We start from the raw sequence: 24,670 nt of genomic DNA on the forward strand, positions 1-24,670 counted from the left end.
GTCAGGATTATCAGAGAGGTTTACTCCCTAGGATTATACCCCTAGTTCACCATTTTGCAGCCTTTGGATTTTCCTTTTTTCCTCTGCATATTTGCATAAGCCGAAACATCCCACAGAAACTTTCAGGACAAATTCTTAAGGCTACTAATACCTAGAAAACTCTTGTTTTTTACTGAGAGAAAATGCCTGTTAAATTGTTCCCTTTAGCTTTTCCACATCCACCTTGCTTTATTATGGGGATAGTCTTGTCTTGTTTAAGCAATGGACAAACATTGTACCTTGTCAGGTGGTGTTTTTTTTTTACTAGCCCTGCCATTTTTCTTTTATTTACCTTTTATATTTGAATACATGATGGAACAAACACTTTTCAGCGAAATTAATAAAAATCCTTTTTTAAAAAGTAGTGAATGGAGCAGTGCATGAACAAATACTGACACCCAAGTATGTCTCTTGCAGTTCCAGAGCAATCTGGTATGATAAAGAGCTTTTCTTTGTTTTATAACAATTTTTACACATTCTTCAAGAGAATCGTAATCAGAATAGTAAAGATAAAGGACCTGGATAGTTCAGGTATTTGTAATGGGATAGAGACTTTTGTCTCCAAGTTATCATTTTAGACTCAGTGGAGGACACTTACTGATCAAGCACCCCTGTCAGTTCTGCTGTTTGGTAGTGAATTCAAAGAGATTTCATTAGTGGCCGTAGCTGCTTATTGGATAGCATAATGGATGTCCATCTCATAGACTGATTTTTTAAATACTGATAGTGTGATTTCTATTCCAAACACAGATACAGGATCTTTCTTTCCCTTTTCAGTTTCACTAGTCACTGTCAAATTTTCTGAGTCTTCTGGGAATGGTTAATATTATTGAATATATAACAGGGCTGTATTTCTTAACTCTCACACTAACTTAACTTTTAACTCTCACACTAATATAATTATTTAATTAGGAATAATACAATAATATACAACAGGGGTGGCCAGCGGTAGCTCTCCAGATGTTTTTTGCATACAACTCCCATCAGCCCCAGCCATTGGCCATGCTGGCTGGGGCTGATGGGAGTTGTAGGCAAAAAACATCTGGAGAGCTATGGTTGGCCACCCCTGATATACAAGGAAATAATATACAAGGAAAGTCATCCACAATTGGAAAATAGAGTCATTTCTACTACAGAAACCATCTGTATTAGGATGGATTGCCTTTAGATAAATTATAAAGACGTGGTCTTTAAATTTCATCATCAGCTGTCCTTATCTGCCCCCAGTGTAACTAAAATAAAATAGACATAAATGGACCACATGACAAAGGTCACTTTTGCCCATGGCCTAGGAAAAAAGGGAAGAAGATCAAAGGAAAATTGAGGGAGTACGCATTAAGATGCCTTTAGGAAATGGGGCTGACAGGAGGACATAACTTGTATAAAATACAAATGCTTTACAGAGCAAAAAATATTGCAAAGAATTTGACAGCCTACACCTCTTCCTTCACTAATTAGTTACATTTTTACTGTTTTGTGACCACAGCAGTTGAAGTCTTGCATGTATAGAATGGTCATCACCATAGGAAGATTTTCACAACTTGCCCACAATACCCTGATGTGAAAGGCCTTACAGTCTGCTAACATAAACAACTTAAGAGACAGAAGCCAGGATAGCAGAACTGTGGCATCTAGTCAGTTTTCAAGCTTCCTGCAGGTGAAACTCACTGGGAGCTGCAGGGTAGCTTCGCTTTCTTTCCCCAGCTCCTAGGAGATCAGTTTACTGGTGGCACCTGCTTTGAGGGGCTGTAGCTTGGCCTCCCAAAATCCAGCTCATACCAAACTTTGAAAGAAGAAGAAGATCGCAGATTTATACCCCGCCCTTCTTTCTGTATCAGAGTCTCAGAGCAGTTTACAATCTGCTTTATTTTCTCCCTCCACAACAGACACCCTATGAGGTGGGTTAGGCTGAGAAAGTTCTCACAGAAGCTGCCCTTTCAAGGACAATTTTTGTGAGAGCTATGGCTGACCCAAGGCCATTCCAGCAGCTGCAAATGGAGGAGATGAATCAAACCTGGTTCTCCCAGATAAGAGTCCGCACACTTAACCACTACACTAAACTGGCACACTTAACCACTACACCAAACAAGCAGGTAGAGGAGAGTCCACTAAAGAGTTTGCCACAAGTTTGGTGTCTCTAGCCCACTCAGGAGCCACTCTATGCCTTCCCAAACAGAACAAACCAACGAACCACAGATTGTTCAGGAAATGTTTTTTTAAAAACGATGAACTGAAACTAACCACCATATTGGGCAACCCAATGAACCACAAACTGAAATGAATCACCATTATCATGTTCCATGCCTATCCTTATGCAGAAGCATTCTGGGACTGGAAGTACAGGGTGCAGAGTAGGATGACAGTCTCTGGGAATAGCAGAAGTGTTTTGGGACTGGAATGACAGATCATAGAGTGGAATGATGGTCCCTAAAATGACAGTTTCCCCCTTATGAGATTCTGTCTGGCTCCTCTCCACCATAACTACCCGCAGATTGATTGGGTCAATATGTGTTCTGGTCGAGAGAAAGAGATTGAGTTTCTTGATGCTCTCAATGACTGTGCTATGGAGCAGATGGTCACAGAACCTACCAGGGGCGGGGCGATCCTGGATTTGGTCCTAAGTAATGCCCAAGACTTGGTGAGAGATGTAAAAGTGATCTCACCGCTTGGGAGCAGTGACCATAATGTTATTGATTTCACCATTTGTATAAATAGGGAGTTGTCGCAAAAGACCGGCACAACAACGTTTAACTTTAAAAGGGGTAAATTCTCTGAGATGAGGAGGCATGTGAAGAGGAAACTGAAAGGAAAGGTAAATACAGTCAAAACCCTTGGGGAAGCTTGGAGGCTACTTAAAACTACAATCCTAGAAGCTCAGATAAAATATATACCACAAGTTAGGAAAGGCACTAACAGGTATAAGAAAAGGCCTGCATGGTTAACAAACAAAGTAATGGAAGCTATAAAAGGTAAGAAGGACTCTTTTAAGTGGTGGAAAGCTAGTGCAAGTGAGATTAAAAAAAGGGAACACAGGCTGTGGCAAATCAAATGCAAGTCTGTGATCAGGCAGGCAAAAAGGGACTATGAGGAGCATATTGCAAAAAACATAAAGACTAACAATAAAAATTTCTTGAAATATATTAGAAGCAGGAAACCAGCCAGGGAGGCAGTGGAGCAGTGAGGCAGCTACAAATCCAAGTTGATGGGGTGTGAACTGGCAGAGACTGACCAAGAGAGAGATCTTGGGGTCGTGGTAGATAACTCACTGAAAATGTCAAGAAAGTGTGCGATTGCAATAAAAAAGGCCAACGCCATGCTGGGAATTATTAGGAAGGGAACTGAAAACAAATCAGCAAGTATTATAATGCCCATGTATAAATCGATGGTGCAGTCTCATTTGGAATACTGTGTATAATTCTGGTCACCGCATCTCAAAAAGGATATTATAGCATTGGAAAAGTCCAGAAAAGGGCAACTAGAATGATTAAAGGTTTGGAACACTTTCCCTATGAAGAAAGGTTAAACGCTTGGGGCTCTTTAGCTTGGAGAAACGTTGACTGCGGAGTGACATGATAGAGGTTTACAAGATTATGCATGGGATGGAGAGGGTAGAGAGAGAAGTACTTTTCTCCCTTTCTCACAATACAAGAACTCATGGGCATTCAATGAAATTGCTGAGCAGTCAGGTTAAAACAGATAAACGGAAGTACCAAAGGGTGATTAACATGTGGAATTCACTGCCACAGGAGGTGGTGGTGGCTATAAGCATAGCCAGCTTCAAGAGGGGATTGGATAAAAATATGGAGCAGAGGTCCATCAGTGGCTATTAGCCACAGTGTGTGTGTGTGTGTATATATATATATATATATATATATATATATATATATATATATATATATATATATATATATATATATATATATATATATATATATATATATATATATATATATATATATATATATATATATGTATGTATATATCTGTATGCCACTGTGTGGCACAGAGTGTTGGACTGGATGGGCCATTGGCCTGATCCAACATGGCTTCTCTTATGTTCTTACCATGTTGTCTCCCTCCACCATATGTTGCATGCCTCCAGTCCAGCATTGCCCCCCACTGCATCATCACTGGCTCCCACAATATAATAAATGCCAACCAAGCTGCACAGAGATCACAGTGAAGTCTGCAGGCCAGCAGTGCATGAGTTGCCAATGACTTATCTTCCTAAGACAACCTCAAGGTGGAGCCTGGCCTGGTACAGAACAGACACAAGGTGGGTGGGTGGGATTAACCCAACCAATCATCATGTCATAGGTAGAGAGAGGGTGTGCTGGTTTTAGGGACGCCCCACCGCCCGCAGCAGTGCAGGTGGCTCCCCGGCCCAACTGGGGAGAGCTATCTGGACTTCCACATGATCACATAGCTCACTGACTGCCATACTTCCATGGATGACACACTCAGACAGTTGCCTGCCTGGGCCCCCATGCTCCTGCTCCTGAGGGTGTCTGTACAAGGGGAACTCACTTGGAGAGAGAACACTTGTCCCTCATTCCTTGACCATTGGGGTACACTTGTCCCTCATTCCTTGACCATATCTCCCTTGGCAATTCAAGTTTTCTGTGCCTAGCACAAAACATTATTTTTGGCAAGGGTGCTGGGGGAGACATAATGATGTGGGTAGCTCCTTTGCTGAGCCCTGCTCTCTTGTTGGGGCAGTAGAAGGGTGGGCCTGGGGAGGCAGTTTTGGGTGGCTCCTTGGCCCCAGGCAGGGTGGGAGGGTCAGCCCTTCCTATATATCATGTTGCTGGCTGATGAAGGGTTGACCTGGGGATACACAGTCATCCACAATTGTGCCAGTGTCTCCTGGGCTCTGGGCCTCTGAGGATCAGCCCTTCCTGTTTATCATGTTGCTGGTCAATGAAGGGTGGGTCCATGGAGACACAGCCACAACTGTGCCAGTGGCTCCTGGGCCTCAGGCAGGGTGGAAGGAATGGCCCTGCCCAGTTATCCTGCTGCCAACCAGTGGAGGATGATCTTGGGGAAACAGGGCGACCCACAGCTATGTGGGTTGCCCCCAGGACTTTGGCAGAGCAGGAGGGATGGCCCTTCCCATCTATCATGTTGCCAGCCAATGGAGGGTGGGCCTGGGGAGACACAGTCACCACCCATCTGTGTGGGTGTATCCTGGCCCTGTTTACTCCTGCCCAGTGGGCTCTTTTCTCCTGCCCAGTGATCACATTTTCAAGTGGATGAAGAGTCATCTAATCTGTGCACTCCTGAATCCATATCCAACATCTCTTCAAAAAGCATTTTCTAGGGGCACCTTTCTTTGGTGTCTGTAACTTAGACCCACCCCCCCAAATCCAACCAGCATGTAGCTTGTGGAGCATATGGATGGGCATCCCAAGAGGTACTGTTCAAGTTGGATGCCTTTAGCTCATTCGGTGTCCATTCTGTACACTCCTGAACGATCTCTCATTGAAAAGCAGTGTCCATGGGAACCTTGTTTTGGGGTCCATAACTCAGACCCCCAAAGTCCAATCTTCATCAAATCCAGTGGACATGTAGAGGAGAGTCAGCTAGAGATACCCTGTGAATTTGGAGTCTCTAGGCCTTTGGGTGGAGGGCTTTTTATTCAGTTTGCAAATTGGTTCAGGAAACAGGCCAGTTCAGTGAACTGAACCAGGATTTTTGAACTGAACCAAGATTTTTTTGTCTGTGCCCACCCCTAGTTGCCAACCTCCTGGTGGTAGGAAAGGGCACAGCCCCCATGACAAATTACTGATAGTGCAAGATTCAAACACACTGAAAATATATAAACCAGAGAAATTCCAGTATTTTCAGTGTGTTTGAATATTTCACTATCAGTAAAAGGACTAATTTGTCATGGGGGCTGTGCCTTTTCCTCCTTGCTTCTTTCCTCATGACTCTCACTTTTGTTGCCAAACCTCCTGGTGGTGGCTGAAGATTTCTGGCTATTACAATTGATCTCTAGGCAACAGATAACAGTTTACTTGGAGAAAATAGCTATGTGGAAGATGGACTCTATGACACTATGCAATGTTGCAGTCCCTCCCATTCCCCAACTCCACCCTCCTAAGACTCCACTCTCAAAATCTCCTGGTATTTCCCAATGTAGAGCTGGCAACCATACTAGTCCACCAGATATAAGTTACACAATGAATGGAGGAGCTGGTGTAGAAAGAGTATGAGTCCCAACATTTTTTTTATTTGTTCAAATAAACAGAACTAACAGTTACATATACGGGATGATGAGGGAGGTCAGAAGGTCAAACCTACTCAAAACTGTTGGCTGCCTACATTGTGCCACATCTTTCCCCCACATCTCCAAAGACAAGATGAATAGAGAAAGATAATTGAAAACAGAGTTGCCCATCCACAAAGACACATGGCTGACGTGGACCTACCCAGACTAAAGTCCTGACACCCGGCAATAAGATCTACACAAATCCTGCAATCAACACATTTTTGATCTAGAGAATGAATAGTTACAAACATGGATTAAAATCAGTTCCATCCCATATCCATAAGTACCAACAAGAGGACTGCAGAATTTGACTCGCCATGTAAAGTATGGAAGATGACTAATAGAACAGAAAGCTTTGGCAGTTGTGCAGACCTGTTGTTTAAATGGGGGAAAATACCAGGACCCAAATGTGATTGTGGTGCAGCCTGCCAAAATGTTTTTATTTATTTCTATACTGCCCTCCCTCAAAGGGCTCAGGGTGGTGTACAACATTGTTAAAACATAGTTTTACTGGTATGTATGAAATTAGTTTAAAACTCATCTAAATTAAATCTTTGGAATATTGACATGCATCAGAAATTATTAATTTCTTTTATGGGGGTAAGATATGATGGTAAACTGTTGCTACCCTTGACTGTAGTCCTGGTGGAACATCTCTGTTTTTCAAGCTGTGAGGAACCAGTCAGGGTCAGCTTGGGAGGGTGACCACCATAAATTTTTCCCCAGTCACCTTCCCTCAGTCTTTCAGGCACACACACAGAAATCCTGTCAGAACTAAAGTAAATGAGGCACCAGACAGTTTTCAAAACCACAAAGAATATTTATTGGTTCACAAAAAGGTAAGGGAGAGGGGTAAAATAAGATTAATTAGTTATTTGAAGACAAATCATTTGGCAGGCAGGAATTCAAAATAACAATCTTTCAACACCAGAGAATTGTCAGGCTGAGATAGTTTCAAAAATATATAAATAGGCAGGCTTAATAACTATGAACTAACATCAGGCAGGCTTTAGCAATAAACAAAATCTTTTGACAGACAGGCAGTGCCTACTTGGCATTAGGAACTCTAGGTAGAGGTGGTATAGCCCCCTATGCTCAGGCTTTAAATCATAAAAATAATAAACAATCATACACTCTTTTCCATTCACACTGAGAACTCCTGACTTATGCCAATTCAATATTCCCTCACAGACGTACACACTAGCATTCAGGATTCACACTTTTTGAGCGCTCTAACCAGCCCCTCGATCCTGTGTGCCCCACCCAGCTAGATACCTTGTCTGACTCTTGGGAATCCTTCCTAGTGACAAGAATCCAGTCCCAGTATTTGTGTGTTAGAGTGTTCTTATTTAGACCAGGAGACTGCCCTGATGCGCTGACAGATCGCCTCAGAGATTCTCCTCACAGAAGGTGCCTGGTTTTGCCTCTTTCTGCCCAATAACTCTCTTAAGAGAGAAACTGTTCTGTCTCCCAAGGAACTCAGCCCACAGGCTGTCTCAGCTCCTTTCCAGTTGCTTTCACAACTGATCTCCACAGTTCCCAGGCTGAACTGTTCCAGTCCTAAAGCTCAACTCTCAGGCATTTACTTGCCTCCAAGGGTCTCTCAGTTCACTACATTTCTGTTACCAGGGCTTTTTTTTTTAGCAGGAACGCAGTTCCGACTGACTTGGTGTCAGGGGTTGTGGCCTAATATGCAAATGAGTCCCCGTTGATCTTTTTCTGCAAAAAGCCCTATGTGTAACAATGGTGATTTCAGGGTGTGTGGCCTAATATGTAAATGAGTTCCTGCTGGGCTTTTTCTACCAAAAAAGCCCTGTCTGTTACCAGAGCTGCAGCCCAGCCAATGGTTGCAAGACTGTTCCCCAGCTTCCAGACTAACTTGCTTGAGTCCATCACACAAGCACTGCAGAAGTGACTCAAGTCCTGCAGGGCATGGATGTCACCAGGAAGAGAGTTCTACCAGGCAGGAGCCAGGACTGAAAAGGCCCTGGCTCTCATCAAGGATAGCTGAATATCCTTTGAGCTAAGTACTACCTGAAGAATCTGATCTTCTGAGCACAAAACTCTCTGGGAAATATACCAGGAGAGGTGGTCCCACAGGTATGTGGTCCCAGACTGCATAGGGCTTTATTGATCAAAACCAGAATCTTGAAGTGGATCCGGTACTCAACTTGGAGCCAATGTAGCTGGTGAAGCACTGGCTGGATGTGTGCTGTTGTTGGGGTACCCATAAACACCCACACTACTGTATTTTGGACAAAATGTAATTTCCAGGTCAGCTTCAAGGGTAGCCCCACATAGAGCGAGTAATCTAGCCTAGAGATGACCATTTCACTGTGGATAGATCAGGATGGGGCTAGTTGCCCAGTATGGCAACCTTTGAGATCTGGGCCTCCATAATGGAGGGATCCATAATCACACTTGACAGTTGGTGCCAGTATTAAAGGCACACCATGAAGAGCTGGAAGCCAGTACCCTGACCAATGACTGCCACCCTGCCACAAGACCTCCATCTTTCCAATCTGTCACAGAAATGTGAGTGTTGTGCTTTCCAGGGAGAGATAGATAGAAGTAGATATAAGTATTTAGTGGGATTGCCCAATCTGTCTGCATACCCATTGTATCTACTTGGTTACATATTTTATATTATTATATATTCCCCGTGTGTAACTCTGGCATACAATAAATAAATAATAGTACAAGTAAATGGTTTGAGTGAAAATTAACAGATATTGGTACAAAGTTATAGTCTCATAAAACACGTTAAGAACATTAACATTAACCAAGAACATTAACCAAGATGGCAGCTGTGAGGTAGCACTGAAATGAAGCTCCTCTCAATCTAGAAAAGCCTAAATTTCCTACACTGCAATTCTGATATTTGGACATACCTGTGAATGCCTGAATCCTGAGGATTCACTGAGGAAAACAGCAGCATTAATCCTGCAGCAGAACGTGGTATTTGTGAGTCCTTATTGAGTGGCCTGGTCGGTAGTGAAGCAGCTGGGAGGTTTCCTGGGCTACTGACCGATACAGAGGACCAGATGGTGAGTGAGCTGATTGCTACAGCCATAGAGAGAGCTGCTGATACTGGGAGCTGAGAGAGCGGCAGGCACCAAGAAACAGCAAAGGTCTATCTGACTCTATCAGCTGTGCTGCAGCTTGAAGACCTCCCCAGTAGTTTTTTTGTGTGTGTGTGTCCTCTCTAAGCTGTGTAACGAGAATGCTCATGAATCATCTTGCCTGCCGGTTGGAAATCTTAGATATGTTTGAACGGTGGCTATAAGTGCTGTGTTCTGTGTGGTAGACTGGTCCAGTCTCCTCTTCTCCCTGATCAACTTATTCTCTGTGGCTGCTCCCATGGGAGTGAGTATTACAAACAGAGGCTTGAATTCCAGCAACTCCTTTCCCACCTCCCACCCTTGTGACTGTGGCTTTAACTGTCCAGCTCCTTCTGCAAACTGGATGCAGTTGGCTCCAAGTTGCTTGGAGACCAAGACTGGAGGAAGATCAAGGACTGTGATTGACCTCATGTGGGGGAGTGAGGTGTGTTTAGATGCTGAGTACAGGAGATCCTCTGCCTGTGAAAAGGGAACACAGACATTTTTCTCACAGAGTGGAGAGACTGGGCGCTATGAAGAGCACTTTCTACTGTGTTGTTTGGACTGTGTGTTCCAACTGAATCCCCACAATAGACCCACCCTTTCTCTGCTATGTGTTACTGCTTCTGTTTTTGAATTATGACTAATTAATTGTATACTGGTTAATTACTGTGGGGTTTGATTTGATTAATTGATTAGTATTGCCTTAAATTTTTCTTCTATTGATCAATTGGCTAATGTTAGTGTAAGGTGGGGGAGGGATTATTAGTTTTGAATTGTAAGGATAAATTTTCCTGCATATGGAATTAGATTATTAATTAATTAGTATTGAGACTATATTGATATTTTATATTAATTAGTTTATTTCTGGAAGTATTGGCTTGTAGGTGGGAGGTGGAGGTCAGTTTATGTAGTGAAAATTGCTGTTTGCAGTGTTGATTTAACCAAAGCTGTACACCACAGTGTCTGCTTCCAGAGACCTAGTGGGCCCAGGCTGGGCCAATAGGCTCCAATGGGGGAGGCCACACTGGGGTTGGGGATCCCAGTGATGTTTGGGCGTGGAAAGTATGGCGGTGGGAGAAGGTGGTTTGTAGGAAGGAGACAGAGATATGGATATGCTCGGTCCCCTTCCAACCTTTGTCCCATCCCGAGAGATGCTGGCTGTGGGGATAGGAAAGTACACCCTTCTCCAACACTGGTGCAGTGCAATGCCAGGTCTATCAATAATAAGATCTCTGTCCTCCAGGATTATCTGGTGGAACAGGCGGTAAACCAGGCTTGTGTGACAGACCTGGGTGCGAGATGGTGAAACCATTGCCTTGCGGCAGCTGCCCCCCCCCCCCAGGTTTTTCGGTCCTCCACCAGTCCTGGACTAATGGGCGGGGGGTGGTGGCAATGCTTATCTGGGAGACTTTCTCCTTCAGGACACTCCCTGAGACACGGATTGCTGGCACTGAATGTGTAGGCCTGGTGTGGGATGCTGAGGAGAGCTTGGCCATTTGGCTGGTGTACTGTCCATCTAACACACCATCCAGTGTCCTGCCTGGCCTGATGGAGGCTATATCCGCCTGGGCATTGGAGTATCCCAGACTATTGGTTCTGGGAGACTTCAGTGTCCATGGAAAGGATGCGACTTCCTCTCAGGCTAAGAACCTGGTGTCCTCCATGGCAGCACTAGGGGTCTCCCAAGTTGTTTCAGCTCCCACACATCAAGCAGGTCACATGCTAGATCTTATCTTTGTCTTGGGGATTGGAGTATTACAACAGACGTGGTGCCATTGTCAGACCACTTTGTCCTGAAGGCCCAGCTATCCACACCTAACTCGCCCGCAGAGCCAAATGGACCCAAATAGGTTCCAAGAGGCTCTGCGGGATCCAATTTCCCCTGGTGGCCCATTGGATGAGCTGGTGGAAGACTGGCAGGGTTGTCTTTCTGAAGCCATCGATGTGGTCGCTCCCCGGCGCCCTCTCTGCCCCCGTACCAACTTGGTATTCCCCGGAGCTGAGGCAGATGAAATGGGAGCTAAGACAACTAGAGAGTGTGGCAGAAGGCCTGAGACGAAGCTACAAGAACATCTTATAGATTGTTTATGAAGACCTATGAGATGGTGATGAAGTCAGCAAAGAAGGAGTTCTATGCTGCCTCCATCGCTTCTGCAAAATCGTGCCCAGCTCAATTATTTAGACTAATTTGGTCCCTAACATCTTTGCCTCAGGGCATGCCAAACACTAGGGAATTGGATATAGGCTGTGGCTTTCACGGATAATTTTGCGGATAAAGTCTTGTCGCTCCACCATGACTTTCCTGCCACAATTGATACAATAGTGGAACTGGAAGCCCCTTGCCTGTCTTCAGGTCCAGTTTTGGACCATTTCAGCTTGCTCTCCCAGGATGAAGTTGACAAGACCCTGGCTGCTGTGAAATTGATCCCCCTTGATCATTGTCTGTCATGGCTGGTTAAAGCCTGCATTGATGGCATATGAACTCCCCTGAGGGAGATCATCAACTTGTCCCTCTCAATAGGGGCATTCCCGGGGGCTTTGTAGGAGGCAGTGATCTGTCCTCTCCTGAAGAAACCATCTCTGGACCCTGTGGTCCTAGCAAACTACCACCCAGTTTCAAACTTGCCGTTCCTGGGCAAGGTAGTGGAGAGGGCAGTGGCAACGCAGCTTCAGACTTTCTTGGAGGATGCTGTTGTCCTGGATCCCTTCCAACCCAGCTTCTGCCCTGCCCATGGGATGGAGATGGTGTTGGTCACCTTGGTGGATGATCTCTGGAGGCATCTCGATCGAGGTGGTTCGGCGCTGCTGATCCTTCTTGATCTGTCAGCAGCGTTCGACCATGAAGTGTTGGCCCACTGCCTCACTGATGCAGGGATATGGGGGCTGGCCCTAAATGGCTGGTCTCCTTTCTCAAAGGTCGGGGACAGAGGGTGGTGCTTGAGGGTGAACTATCCCAGCAGCACCCATTACAATGTGTGCTGCAGGGAGCAGTTCTCTCCCCAATGTTATTCAATATCTACATGCACCCCCTTGCCCAGATCATCTGGAGGTATGGGCTGGGGTATCATCAATATGCAGATGACACCCAGCTCTATCTGCTGATGGATGGCCACCCGGATTCAGCCCCAGAGGGGCTGTGGCTGGTTGGTTGCAACAGAGCTGGCTGAAACTGAATCCATATTAGAAAGAGGTGCTGTGCCTAGGTTATAAGGGACTGGGATCAGAGATCAGCCTCCCATCCTTTGATGGGGCTCCACTGATGCCTGCATCAAGGGTGAAGAGTTTGGGAGTATTTCTGGATGCCTCTCTAACCATGGAGGCCCAGGTTACCACCACTGCCAGATCGGCCTTTTTCCATCTGAGGCGGGACAGACAGTTGGTCCATATCTCAACCCCTGCAACCTGGCCACAGTAACCCATGCAGTGGTTACTTTGAGGCTAGATTATTGTAACTCTCTCTACATGGGGCTACCCTTGACCCTCCTCCGGAAACTCCAGCTGGTGCAGAACACTGCTGCACAGATGTTGACTTTGTCGCCTGTACGGGCACGGATCCATCCTGTTCTGCATGAACTGCACTGGCTACCCATTGAGTACCGGATCTGGTTCAAGGTGTTGGTACTTACCTTTAAAGCCCTATACCAGGCATGTCCAACAGGTAGATCACGATCTACCAGTAGATCATAGAGGGGTCAGAGGTAGTTCACCAGTCCCATTTGGTCTCATGATTTAATGGACAGGTGTTTGTTTTTTTCGATGATTGTTTGGTGTGGCGGCAAACCAACATCTTTTGGTAATACCCAGCTCCAGAGATGTCCATCTGGCCTCAACAAGGGCTAGGGCCTTTTCAGCCCTGGCTCCTGCCTAGTGGAATGAGCTTCCCGTGGAGATCTGCGCCCTGCATGATCTGCTTCAATTCCATAGGGCCTGTAAAACAGAGTTTTTTCGCCAGGCTTTCAGTTGAGGCAGTGGGCATCACTTGTTATCGGACTCCACCCTCCCCCCCTCATTCCAACCCAGCACTACAAGATCTCCTGGACCTGGACAATAGGTCACATCTGTGAGGCAGAATCTGCCATCTTAGTTTGTCTAATTTTAGATTTTATATATTTTAAACTGGTCTTTTCTTGTTTTTACTGTTGACTGTTTTTATGATGTAACCCACCCTGAGCCTGTTCTACGGGAAGAGTGGGCTAAAAATCAAATCAAATACATAAATAAATAAAATAAATGTAGCATTTAAAACAAATAAGGACATCTCTTTCAGAACTTAATATAAGTAATATGGCTCCGAGGTCTACTATAATTACCAATTAATGCAACAAAAGAATTAGTGGTGGGGTTTGTTGTTGTTGTTCTTGTTGCTGAGTATCAGATATATCTGGAGAGTTGTGGCTCCTATCTTCATAGGGAAATCTGTCCATGTGGCATTTACTGTTTTAGAAGTATGACTGAGCAAAAGAAGCATTTTGACACAATCAAAAACTATTTGAAGAACTAGCATTTCAAACAGAAATGGTAAGACAATCAATTTTGCCCCCTGCCCTTTTAAAGCATGGGTGAGGAAGAGAGTCCCAAGCAATCAGTTGGCTTGTATTCCTTACCTTGTTAAAATATTTAGAATGAGAGGGAGGATATCTTGCATTACTTAAGCATATGAGAAACTCCTCTTAGAAATTTTGATAGTCTTATTGAAACTCTTTTGGCTTATTACAAAAGTACTAATATTTTGCCTGTGCAAGAACTTTCAAGATTTGTCTCATATTTTTTTAGGTGATAAAATAAATAATTGTGAATAATAAATAATGAGTAAAATAAATAATCATAAATAATCATAGATATGTTTACTTAACTGATGGGGAAAGCGGGCAATTGGATCTTCTGAGTATATGACATGTGAATCCCATCCATTTGTCAGACAGCAAGGGTCTGAAAAGGTTTGTCTAAAAAAGGAATTGAAAGAGGGAGCAATTCAGAGAGTCTAGATGGAGAATTTAAGATTTTAGTGTGCTAGTTGGTTTGTGCTACTGTTGTCTCCCATTCTGACTGCATTGTCTCCCCCCTCATACCGTCTAGACATAGATTAGAAAGGCTGTATCCATGACATCATAAGGCTTCAGTGCTCTCTCTTGCAAGGAAAACATATCCTATAAAAGTTGACATATAAATCACTTGAAGAAATTTGTGATTTATTGGTGTGCAAGTTTTGAAAAAAATATGTGTTTAGATTTTAATTGAGTAATCTAGTCTCTCTCTTTTTTTGCTTTCATGCTTGGAAATTTCATTTCTTTGAACAGTCCAGATAGCAGACATACTGCAGTACTTTATCAATATATATCTTGCCTTTACAATATAAGAAAACTCCTTCATAGCAGCGCTAGGTAGATAATTTCTGACAGTAGCCTTGCCAGACCATAATTATGTTTTAAGGAGTAGTGCTGAAGTGTATTTGTTTAAAGGTAATAGAAGCTTTTGGGGAATTTGCTTAGATATTTATATGTGTTTTTTTAATATTCTAATATCGTACCACTGTTGACATGCAACTGTGCAGCAGATTGCAATTTCATAGATTATTTTTCTTCCCTCAGATATTGATGAGTGTGCTGCTAAGATGCATTATTGTCATGCCAACACAGTGTGTGTGAACCTGCCTGGATCATATCGCTGTGACTGTGTCCCAGGATATATTCGCATTGATGATTTCTCATGTACAGGTAAGATTTTCATGTGATACTAGTCACACCATGATAATCAATTAATAATCTATGATGATCAGTTGGAAGAAAGCAAATATGGTATTTCAGGCAAGTCAAGTTTCTTCCATAAAGAATTTTTTCCTGCCTTTAATATTGTAGAAAGTAGACAAAAAAGTTTCAGAATTTTTTAGAACCACTTTAGTTGGCTTCTCAGGATTTTACAAATATTGGTAGTATTGTATCATTCGGTTCAGCAAAGTTTGGTATAGTGGTTAAGTGTGCAGACTCTTATCTGCGAGAACCTCCACTTGCACCTGCTGGAATGGCCTTGGGTTAGCCGTAGCTATTGCAGGTGTTGTCCTTGAAAGAGCAGCTGCTGTGAGAGCCCTCTCAGCCCCACCCACCTCACAGGGTGTCTATTGTGGGGGGAGAAGATATAGGAGATTGTAAGCCGCTCTGAGTCTCTGATTCAGAGAGAAGGGTGGGGTATAATTCTGCAGTCTTCTTCTTCAAAGGGCAGTCCACTCCAGCATCACACCTCAGTAGTGCAATTTATGTCCCACTGGTAGAACAGCCTCTTCCATAGACACAACAGACTTTGCACTGATGGAACACATTGCTTTAAATGAGCACAATAGTAGGTTACAAACCACTGATTGATGTATTATCAATGGAAATGTACTAAAAACTACCATTAATAGGTGAATGAAATATATGGGTAAATTAAACATCAGTGAAACTGAGTTTCATTTTTTATTGAGGTGCATATGCAATCATATCCTTAATACTAATCCAGATTACTTTCTATTCTGGATGTACAAGGTCCTTTGAAGATCCTATGAATCCTTTCCACTAGTATAAGAAGTCTTCTGCCAGCAGAAGAGATTCCACTGGCATAAGAACAGGAGTTGTGATTCCACCTACTTTTGCCGCCTCAGTTCAGTAACCAATATTGTATTTGCATTTGTTTATTGGTCACATGGATTCCTCAGTGTCCACCACTGTATTCTTGGAGTTCACAAATTTAGCTCATCAGAAAAAGAGGTGAAAATATTTGCCTCCTCTAGTGTCTTTTGAAGATGGTTCATAGAATCCAACCTAGTCAGTTAATGATGCACCACTGATGTCTGGATACCTCTTTAATTGGGTAAAAAATAACACTATTCAGGATATTTGTAGAGATGGAAGAGTTTATGTATGAGCACTTGATACTGTTATTTATAACAAGTATATGGCTATTTACTTAGCCTTCATTTAAATTTGCAGAGCTTTGAGAGGCAAAATGTGTTTTCTCTACATAGAAAGGCATGAATTTACAACCAGATGTGTTTGGACTTTCCAAGAATCTAATTCATTATTATATTGTGTAAATGGTGTGGATTTATCTATGTGCTTTTGTTTGATGTCAATTCAGAGCTTGTGATCTTCGTAGATGGTGAATTCCTAAAGCTATGCTAGCAAGGCTTCCTTTCTTCTCTGTTTTACTGATCAGTGCTGTTATCTCTCAGAGGTGCTGGAGTGGGAGAAGGGATGCTTAAAGTGAACCCAAAATCTGCTTTTTCCTCTCCCCACTCATGAGATGATCTGAAGCAGAAATGTGTATTACCAACACCTGCTTCAGGATTCAGGACTAGGGTGGGTCACATGTATAGGTGCAGACCAATACATATCTTACAGGGCAATTATATGAAACCACGGTATCCCTTAGGAAAATGAATAATAGAATGTCTGAAACAAGAAGATCTTTATTTCCTTATCAAAATACAGAGCTAGAATATGAAATTAAAGGAAAAATAGAAGCATAAACCAATGGTGCGATACAGTAGCACAACCCTAGCTATGCTGCCCTTGGATGATACTTAATCAGCTTGTTCATGAAAATCTAAGGGAAAATAAGGGAATAAAGGAAAAACTAGTTATGAATACTCTTGTCTAATGCAGTTGGTAGGAAAAGAAAAAGCTGACCTTAGATGGGGGTTCCTGAGGTGGAAGAAGGTACAGAATGGAAATCAACTGTATAAAATGGCAATCTTGTGAAGATCTGGAAGCAGAATCGTCTGTCTATCTAGTTAATTTATACTCCACCTTTCTCCACAATGGGGCCAAAGTGGGTTACATAATTCTCCTCACCTCCATTTTATTCTCTCAACAACCCTGTGAGGTGGGTAAGACTGAGAATGTATGACTGGCCCAAGGTCACCTAGTGAGGTACTATGGCACAAGTGGGGATTCACACCTGGTCTTCCAGATACTAGCCCAGCACTTAGGACCACTTGCTAAATTGGATGGGCTGAGGTACCTTGTTGTTAGGTTTCAAAGTGCCTGGAGTTCAGCGGTTAACTCTATTACTGGCTCAATTCTGTACAGAGTTTAGGGTTGGCCTCAGACTAGGATCAGTGCCACTGGTCTTGTTTCTTATTGGTGTTTTTGAATTTTGGATGAGTGCAGACAGAGGAACATTTAGTGGATAATTTGGGGGTCAGAGTATGGCCAGGTGGGATGACAGTGGACTAATTTAGCTGGTGTGAAGCGATTGGATTACCCGAGTGAATGTGAAAAAGTTCTGGGGACTCAATGTGCTCCTTTGGGTATTCCAGTCACTGTGCTACTCCCATATGAGAGTTTGGCAGATAATGCCTGTTTCAGGGTCTCTACTTTGATATCCAACTGAATATTTTGTTGAGGCCTCTTGCAGTCAACTCAGAGGATGTTTTGGAGCTGAGAAAACACAGGGATAGCCTTGTAGGTAGAGAGTGCAACAACCATATTTTATATGGGATAGAATTGGTTTGTATGTGTGGTGTGTATCTATAAAAAGAATGTGCACAGTTGCTGTATTGTTGTACATCCATAAACAGTAAAATCCACAAAGCGCTTGTTTGAATGATCACATAGAAAATATTGTGCTTTTGAGATACAGAGTGATTTAAAAAAAAAACAGGACCGTCAGAAAGATTGCTTAATAATGTAGATAGAATAGCTATATACATAGCTATATACATCAAATACAATAGCTATATACATCAAAGTCAGTAAATTTTTAATAGCTGTCAGCAAACATCAGTCGTTACAAGTCCTAGGAGAACATGGATGTTTTAAGCTAAGGTCTGCAGGTGGTTTGTTTGAGGCTTAAGAAAAAATATAGATACAATTCCTCTAGAATATGAGATAAGCTGTCTCCTGCTAGTACCTGTCTGAGTAGTCTTCATCCTGTGAAAGCTGCCGCTCATAACTCTGAAATTGTTTTCCTTTTGTATTGGGCAAAGTTTCTAACACAGAATGAGGTTATACTGGAAAGTCTCTCTTTTAAGTTGTATAGAAGAACAAATTGAATTAGGTGTCTGAATATTTAATCTTGACTAGAAGTCAGTTCATAATGCTTAAGGTCTTTATTTAAGGTCATCTTGGAATTAGTAATACCATCTCAAATTTTATGGATACAGATAGATTTCATTGGCTGGTTACAGACGGGCAGTTTAAGCTGCCCCAGGGATGGCAGGAGAGTGCCTTCCAAAGGCATATCTACACGCACACATCTGCCTGCTGTCTCCATCTGCCCCCGATCCACCCCTGACTTACCGGGAGCAGGCTTAAAAAGACACCACTTTCAAAGTGGTGCCTTTTCACTGGGGCATCTCGGAGGCACCTGGAAACACCCAGAAAGCACTCTGGAAGGCGCTCGAGATGCCCAAAGCACCTGGAAAGCACTTGGGGAGCCATGGACTGGGCATGTAGTTGCTCTGGATGCTCCCTGGGGTGCCTGCAGCCCGTCCCTCTTTTGCGGGCTGCCAGGATGCTCCCGGGAGCTCCTTTTCCAGGTGGCTCACTTCCAGGTCACCTTAATGCCACCTGGAGCTGCTGATCTGTAAGCAGCCATTGTGTTGTAGGGCAAGACTCAATAGTCTTATCCTGGATATATTCAATAATTATTTGTGGTCGTGACTTTTTAAATATTTCAATAAATCAGGGGGAATCAATCATGAAATAATAGCGGTTGTATTAACAATACAAAACTGCTGGACCATGAGGAATTGTTGGCAAAAACTGGGGAACCCCCAATTCCATCATCCCTCCCTATTTTTCTCAAATATTCATTAATTTCCCTGAATTTGAGCAGTCTAATTTCTCTTTCCCATTCTTTTCAGCTTTAACCAATACTCAGTTACATTCAACAGACCACCCCTTAAGGAACGTGTTTCTAGGGTTTTAATATTTTGTTTAATTAAACCCCTTATTTCTGATACTACTGGAGCAGGGTTGACCAAACTGTGGCTTGGGAGCTGCATGTAGTTCTTTCACACATATTGGGTGGCTCTCGAAGCCCCCACCACCCTGTCGGCTGGCTAGGAGAAGGCATTTCTCTCTTTCAAACGCTTCTCCAAGTCAAGCCAGCTGGTGGCATGGAGAATGCATTTAAAGTTAAAAGTTGCTTTCTTACCACCTTTTTCTTCCTCCCTCATCTATTTTCCTTTCTTCCTTCCTTTCCTCCCTCCCTCCCTCCCTCCTCGCAGCTCTCAAGCATCTGATGTTCATGTCTTGTGGCTCTCAAATGTCTGATGTTTAATTTAAGCAAGTTTGGCCACCCCTGTACTGGAGTCTAAGGTGCAAACTGTAATTGTATTTTGTCTTGATTCTTCATGCAGATTGTATTGGTCTTCCTTAAATATATATGTAGACTTCTTTAAATGTACATGTAATTTGATAATGATCCTTTCCTTCCAACAAGATATTATCATCAGATAAATGAACAAGATAGAAATCAGTGTTTGGGATTTGCTGTAAGGCTATGAAGCAAAAATGCAAATACACTACAACGTGCAATCATCCATTTTTGTTGTACATGTTTCTGGTGACAAAGGAAGGAATAATTGAATAAGTGAGGTTGCAAATATTCGGTTCAATGTTCATCACTTATTAAAGTAATCTGTTTTCCTGCAGCTTTACAGGTTTGGTTGTAGTTCAAAGAGGGGGATTTTCTTACTAGCATTTTGCAGTAGGAAAAATGGTGGTGGGGGGGGAAGCTTTTGATTTTTTCATTCCATACTGTAATAATTAACTTATCTAATCATAATATCTAACTTAACCTCTAAGTGCCACACTGTAAGCTCTCAGTTTTCCTATATAAGTGTGAAAAGGATGAGGTCCTTTTCCATCATGCATTTTGTAGGGCGTGTAAAACCAGGCATTCCACTAATGCAATTTTGGCAAATTCTACCTTCAACTATGTTAATTTTTATACCAAAAGCATTAGTTTGCTGCTGAGATCTTAAATGGATTTTATTGAAATTATAGTTTTGTAAGCCAAAATGCCCTCAAAACGAGGTTGGGGAATTGTCAGGTGGGCACCTGGCTCACTCAGGATCTTTTACCTGTGTATAAAGGATTCCACATCCAGAAAGTAATGCTTAAAAATATTAGGGACTCTAATTAAGTAAAACAATTAAAATTTATTAAGAAAAATATAGGCTTCCATACAAGATAAAATACTCAAAATCATACACACAGTCCTAAGAAAAATAGGTAGAGTGATAGGGGAACACATGGGTAGACAAACAGGGCGATATTTACCGATCGTAGTCTTCAAGGAAGGCTCCAATGGCGATGAGCGAGGAAGTGAGAGAAGGGACCCGAAACTGATCAGGAATCGGGGATGGATCTATGCAGCGGAATTGGGATACTGCTAGAAGCAAACCTGTGGGTAGCTAGTCCACAGATTATAAGGACTCTCTTGAGCCCTTAGGGGATGGGAGGTACGAGGGAGCAGGAAGGTGGTCAGCTGGTGTATGACCTCATGAAAAGGGGAGGTTTCGCAGTGACCATAAGGGCTGGACTACTGTGACAACCAATAGAAAGTTCATTGGTGGCACCTAATTGGGTGCTTGCTCTTGACCAATGGACTGGCCTGGATCCTGGATACCTGAGTGAACTTTCAGGTTGAAATGGACCAGGGGGAGGCTCCAAAATGACAGTTGGGGAGAAGAATAGAGAGATTACTTGGGTGGGGAGATACTTAGGACTTTTATAAAAGTGACAATAGAGAGTCAAATCATGGCCTAGGTAACACCCAGTTTATACAAACTTGGCTCTGGCTGAAGATGGTCTTCCTCTTCTTCTGTCTTCTCCTTGGCACCAGTCTTTGTCTTGAGTTCCGTTGGACAAAGACAGTGGCAGTTGGTCAATTAACCACTCCTGGGGTGGGGTAGGTTGCTTGCAGGCACAGGTGACATCTGGAGTGTACGTGAGCCGTCCACTTCGTAGGAAGATGGCTTAGTGTGGTGTTAGCCCTCCACGGTGGATTCCATGGTCAGCGCTTCAAAACCATTTGCCTGGATAGCTCCTGGTGGCGCAGTCTCCTCCATCTCATAGCTTGGATAGATGTCATACGGAATGACGGGAAGTCTTCCGTTCTCCTGGTGGGCACTCTTGTACCGGTCTTGAATGCCTTTGTAGCATTATGGCTGCTTGTACTGCATAAATCCCTTTTGCCCTTGGATAGGTTTACCCACACTCTCTGGCCATATGTGTGCGAGTCACTTCTCCAGTTGCTCTGGCAACCAGGCTGGTAATTACGATGTTCTGTAAGGGGGGTTTTTCCTCACAGTTTTATTGTTGTCACTCTGCTGCTATGTTGCTAGCTGCTCTGAGCCCCATTCTTTGGGGGGGGGGGGAATAAAAACTAATAAAAATACATCAGTATTGCACCTAGGGTTCAGTTAGATACTGCCCAGCACCACTCCACATGCTTCCCTTGGCTATACAGCTGATAAGTGGCTGACTTAGGCAAACTCTTCTTCCTGACAGTTGGAGCAATTCCTCAGTGGAACAGATTCCCTTGGGAGGTGGTGGGCTCTCCTTCCTTGGAGGTTTTTAAACAGAGGCTAGATGGCCATCTGACAGTGATGAAGATCCTGTGAATTTAGGGAGAGGTATTTGTGAGTTTCCTGCATTGCTTAGGGGGTTGGACTAGATGACCCTGGAGGTCCCTTCCAAACCTATGATTCTATGAAGTAGATGCCTCCAGGTGCTTGCCAAGTTTCCTAACCCCCTATTTAATAACAGTCTTTTTGTTTACCTGTTTTTAAAACTTTAAAAAACAAATAATTGGACAAAGACACAATCCCCCCCATGGATAATTGGACAAAGCCCCCCCCCCCATGACTCTAATTCTGGTATGAGTTGTTGCCATGAAGTGATCTACTAGTGTCTACCCTGGCCCTGGCCTTTAACTTCCTATGTATGTTAATTAGGGTTGCAGGGTCCTGCTTCCTCCCTGGTGGGGTTCTTTGGGGGATGTTCTTGGAGGGGCAGATGACATCATCGACATGATGACACAGAAGTGATGCCATCATGTTGAGGACTGGCACCTCATACAGCATTGTGTATGGGAGCTTAGCCCTCCCCCCCTGCTTCTTGCAAACAACCTTTAAATGGATCCTTTCAAAGCTATTTGCAAGAAGCGGAGGCTGCATGTGCCTGAACTTCAGTGGCGAATTCACCGCTTGGAGTTCAGGTGTGTGGCTGATAGCCACTCCTTTTCCTCTTTTCTGCAAGATTTAAAGGGCCTTCCAGCTGATAGGTGGGCCATGTATTCCCACAGATCAGCTGGAGGACCCTTTAAGTTTCTCAGGAGGGGAGGAAGGGGGTGGCCACTAGTGGTTGCTCTTGGGGGCAGGACTTCCCCCACCAGCCATTAGGGCAGTGGTGAGCAGGAGCCCACAAAATCAAGGGTTCCCCTGCCCCCACCTAGAGACTGGTATGCCCAATCTATGTTACTCATGTGAAATAGAAAGTAATATTTTAGCTTGTCAACAAGAAGACAATATGTTCTCTTTTGGAATAACAGTTTTAAGTTTTAGATTGTAATATTTTTACTTAAAATCACATGGAACTATGTAAAGAGCCCCAGTTTTATTAACATTTTACTATGTATTCTCTTAGTCCCTCTTTAGCATTATGATTCTTTGTGTTTCAGGCTGTTTTTTTAACAATTCCTGACATCAATTTTGCACACAGAGCTGACTTTTTAGTGAGCTGTGTACCCTATATCTTCTTTCCTCGACATAAATAGTTAATTTAGGTCCTGTCAACATTTGTTTTCTCAGTCTGCATAGCTTTATCTTTTGAACTAAATGTAATGTTCCATCTTGTGGTCTGTTTATCCAGTTTGAAGAACCTTAGGATGCAATTCATATTGTCTGAGATGTTATCATCCTGAATAATGTGGGGTTATCTGCAACTTTAGCTACTAAACTTTACTTATGAACATTGTGGAATGTAACAGTATACGTTTTCAGAAAGCTACTATTTATTTCAATCCAGCAAGAAATTGCCTGCCCATATATTTCTACCCTTTGTTTTCTGTTGTTTTTTTTTAAAAAGTAGCTAATACTGCTAATACTTGTTTTTTTTATCCACTGAGTGTTATATTTTCTGAGGGGCTTTTGATAAGGGACTTTTGATAAGGGACTTTGTTAAAGCATATGCTGTATATTTTTCCTAGTCTGCCAGGACTTCAGTTTCCATGCCTATAGACTCCTTTTTTTAACTGCTGAATTTTCATATTGTGCAGTGTCCTAGCAGCTGAGAGCAAGTACCAAATTAGAGTTCTATCTTCTTTTGGAAATTTTTCCATTTGTAATCCCAACAGAAAAGTCTCTGCAACTTTCTTAAAGTCATATCCCAAAATTTTAGATATTTCTTGTTGTATCATCTGCCAAAACTTTTTCGCTTTTTCACAAGTCCACCAGAAGAATACAGTACGTACAACGCATCATCAAACAGAAATCAAAAAGTGACAGCTGCCCCTCCCCCACAATTTCCTCATTAAACAGCTGCCCCTCCCCCCACACCAGCCCCCACCTCCTGATCAGTAAATGAATGCCTGACGTAGTGGGATTGTACTTTTTTGCTGCCCCTTCTAATACATTAATTGTAACCATCCCAGCATTTTCTTACACATTAAATCCTAACATTTACCTAGCCACCTAACAGCATTTTAGATGCCTATTCTAATACATTAATTGTAAACATATAGCATTTTCTTACACATTAAATCCTAACATTTTTCTATCATCTTCAGTGCCTGTTCTCAGAGTGAGACAAAAGTATTTGACCTTAAAAGGTCAAGTGCTGAAATGTATATCTCGCAGACGTGGGAGGATATTCACCCTGTGAGAGAGAGCAAGAATCTTAGCAAATTATTTAATGCTGACACAGTTTAGACCTGGACAAAATAAACAGATGAAATTAGGTTCTCACGCAATAAATTTCCTGTTCTTATGGTCTGTGATTTAAAATAGCTTTTCCATCAAATTTATGTATGGGCTAATTGTGAGAATAGTGTTTGACCCCCAAAAATGGTCCTAAGAGGTCAAGGGGTTTTACGGCTGTGAAGTGCAGAAAAATGTAGACTTAAGAAAAATGCAAAAGCAGGACAGAGATATACAATTTAGGTTATTTTAAATATAAACAAAGATAGGATTTTCTGACATGTATAGAAACACACAGGTTACAGAATGCCCCATTGGTTTTTTTGTGGATATACTCTGACTGTGTCCAAT

The 24,670-nt window shown here is 42.9% G+C and overlaps 1 protein-coding gene across 4 annotated transcripts in view; it reads left to right on the forward strand.

The window, feature by feature from the left end:
* Positions 1-24,670, forward strand: part of NELL1 (neural EGFL like 1) — a 994,364-nt gene that overhangs the window by 543,853 nt on the left and 425,841 nt on the right. For all 4 annotated transcript variants that reach the window (XM_060262209.1, XM_060262211.1, XM_060262210.1 and 1 more), the window contains exon 13: positions 15,003-15,128. In XM_060262209.1, the coding sequence (XP_060118192.1) occupies positions 15,003-15,128 (126 nt within the window). The remainder of the gene's footprint in view (positions 1-15,002; positions 15,129-24,670) is intronic.

This window comes from Heteronotia binoei, chromosome 21, assembly GCF_032191835.1.
Source record: "Heteronotia binoei isolate CCM8104 ecotype False Entrance Well chromosome 21, APGP_CSIRO_Hbin_v1, whole genome shotgun sequence".
NCBI lineage: Eukaryota > Metazoa > Chordata > Lepidosauria > Squamata > Gekkonidae > Heteronotia > Heteronotia binoei.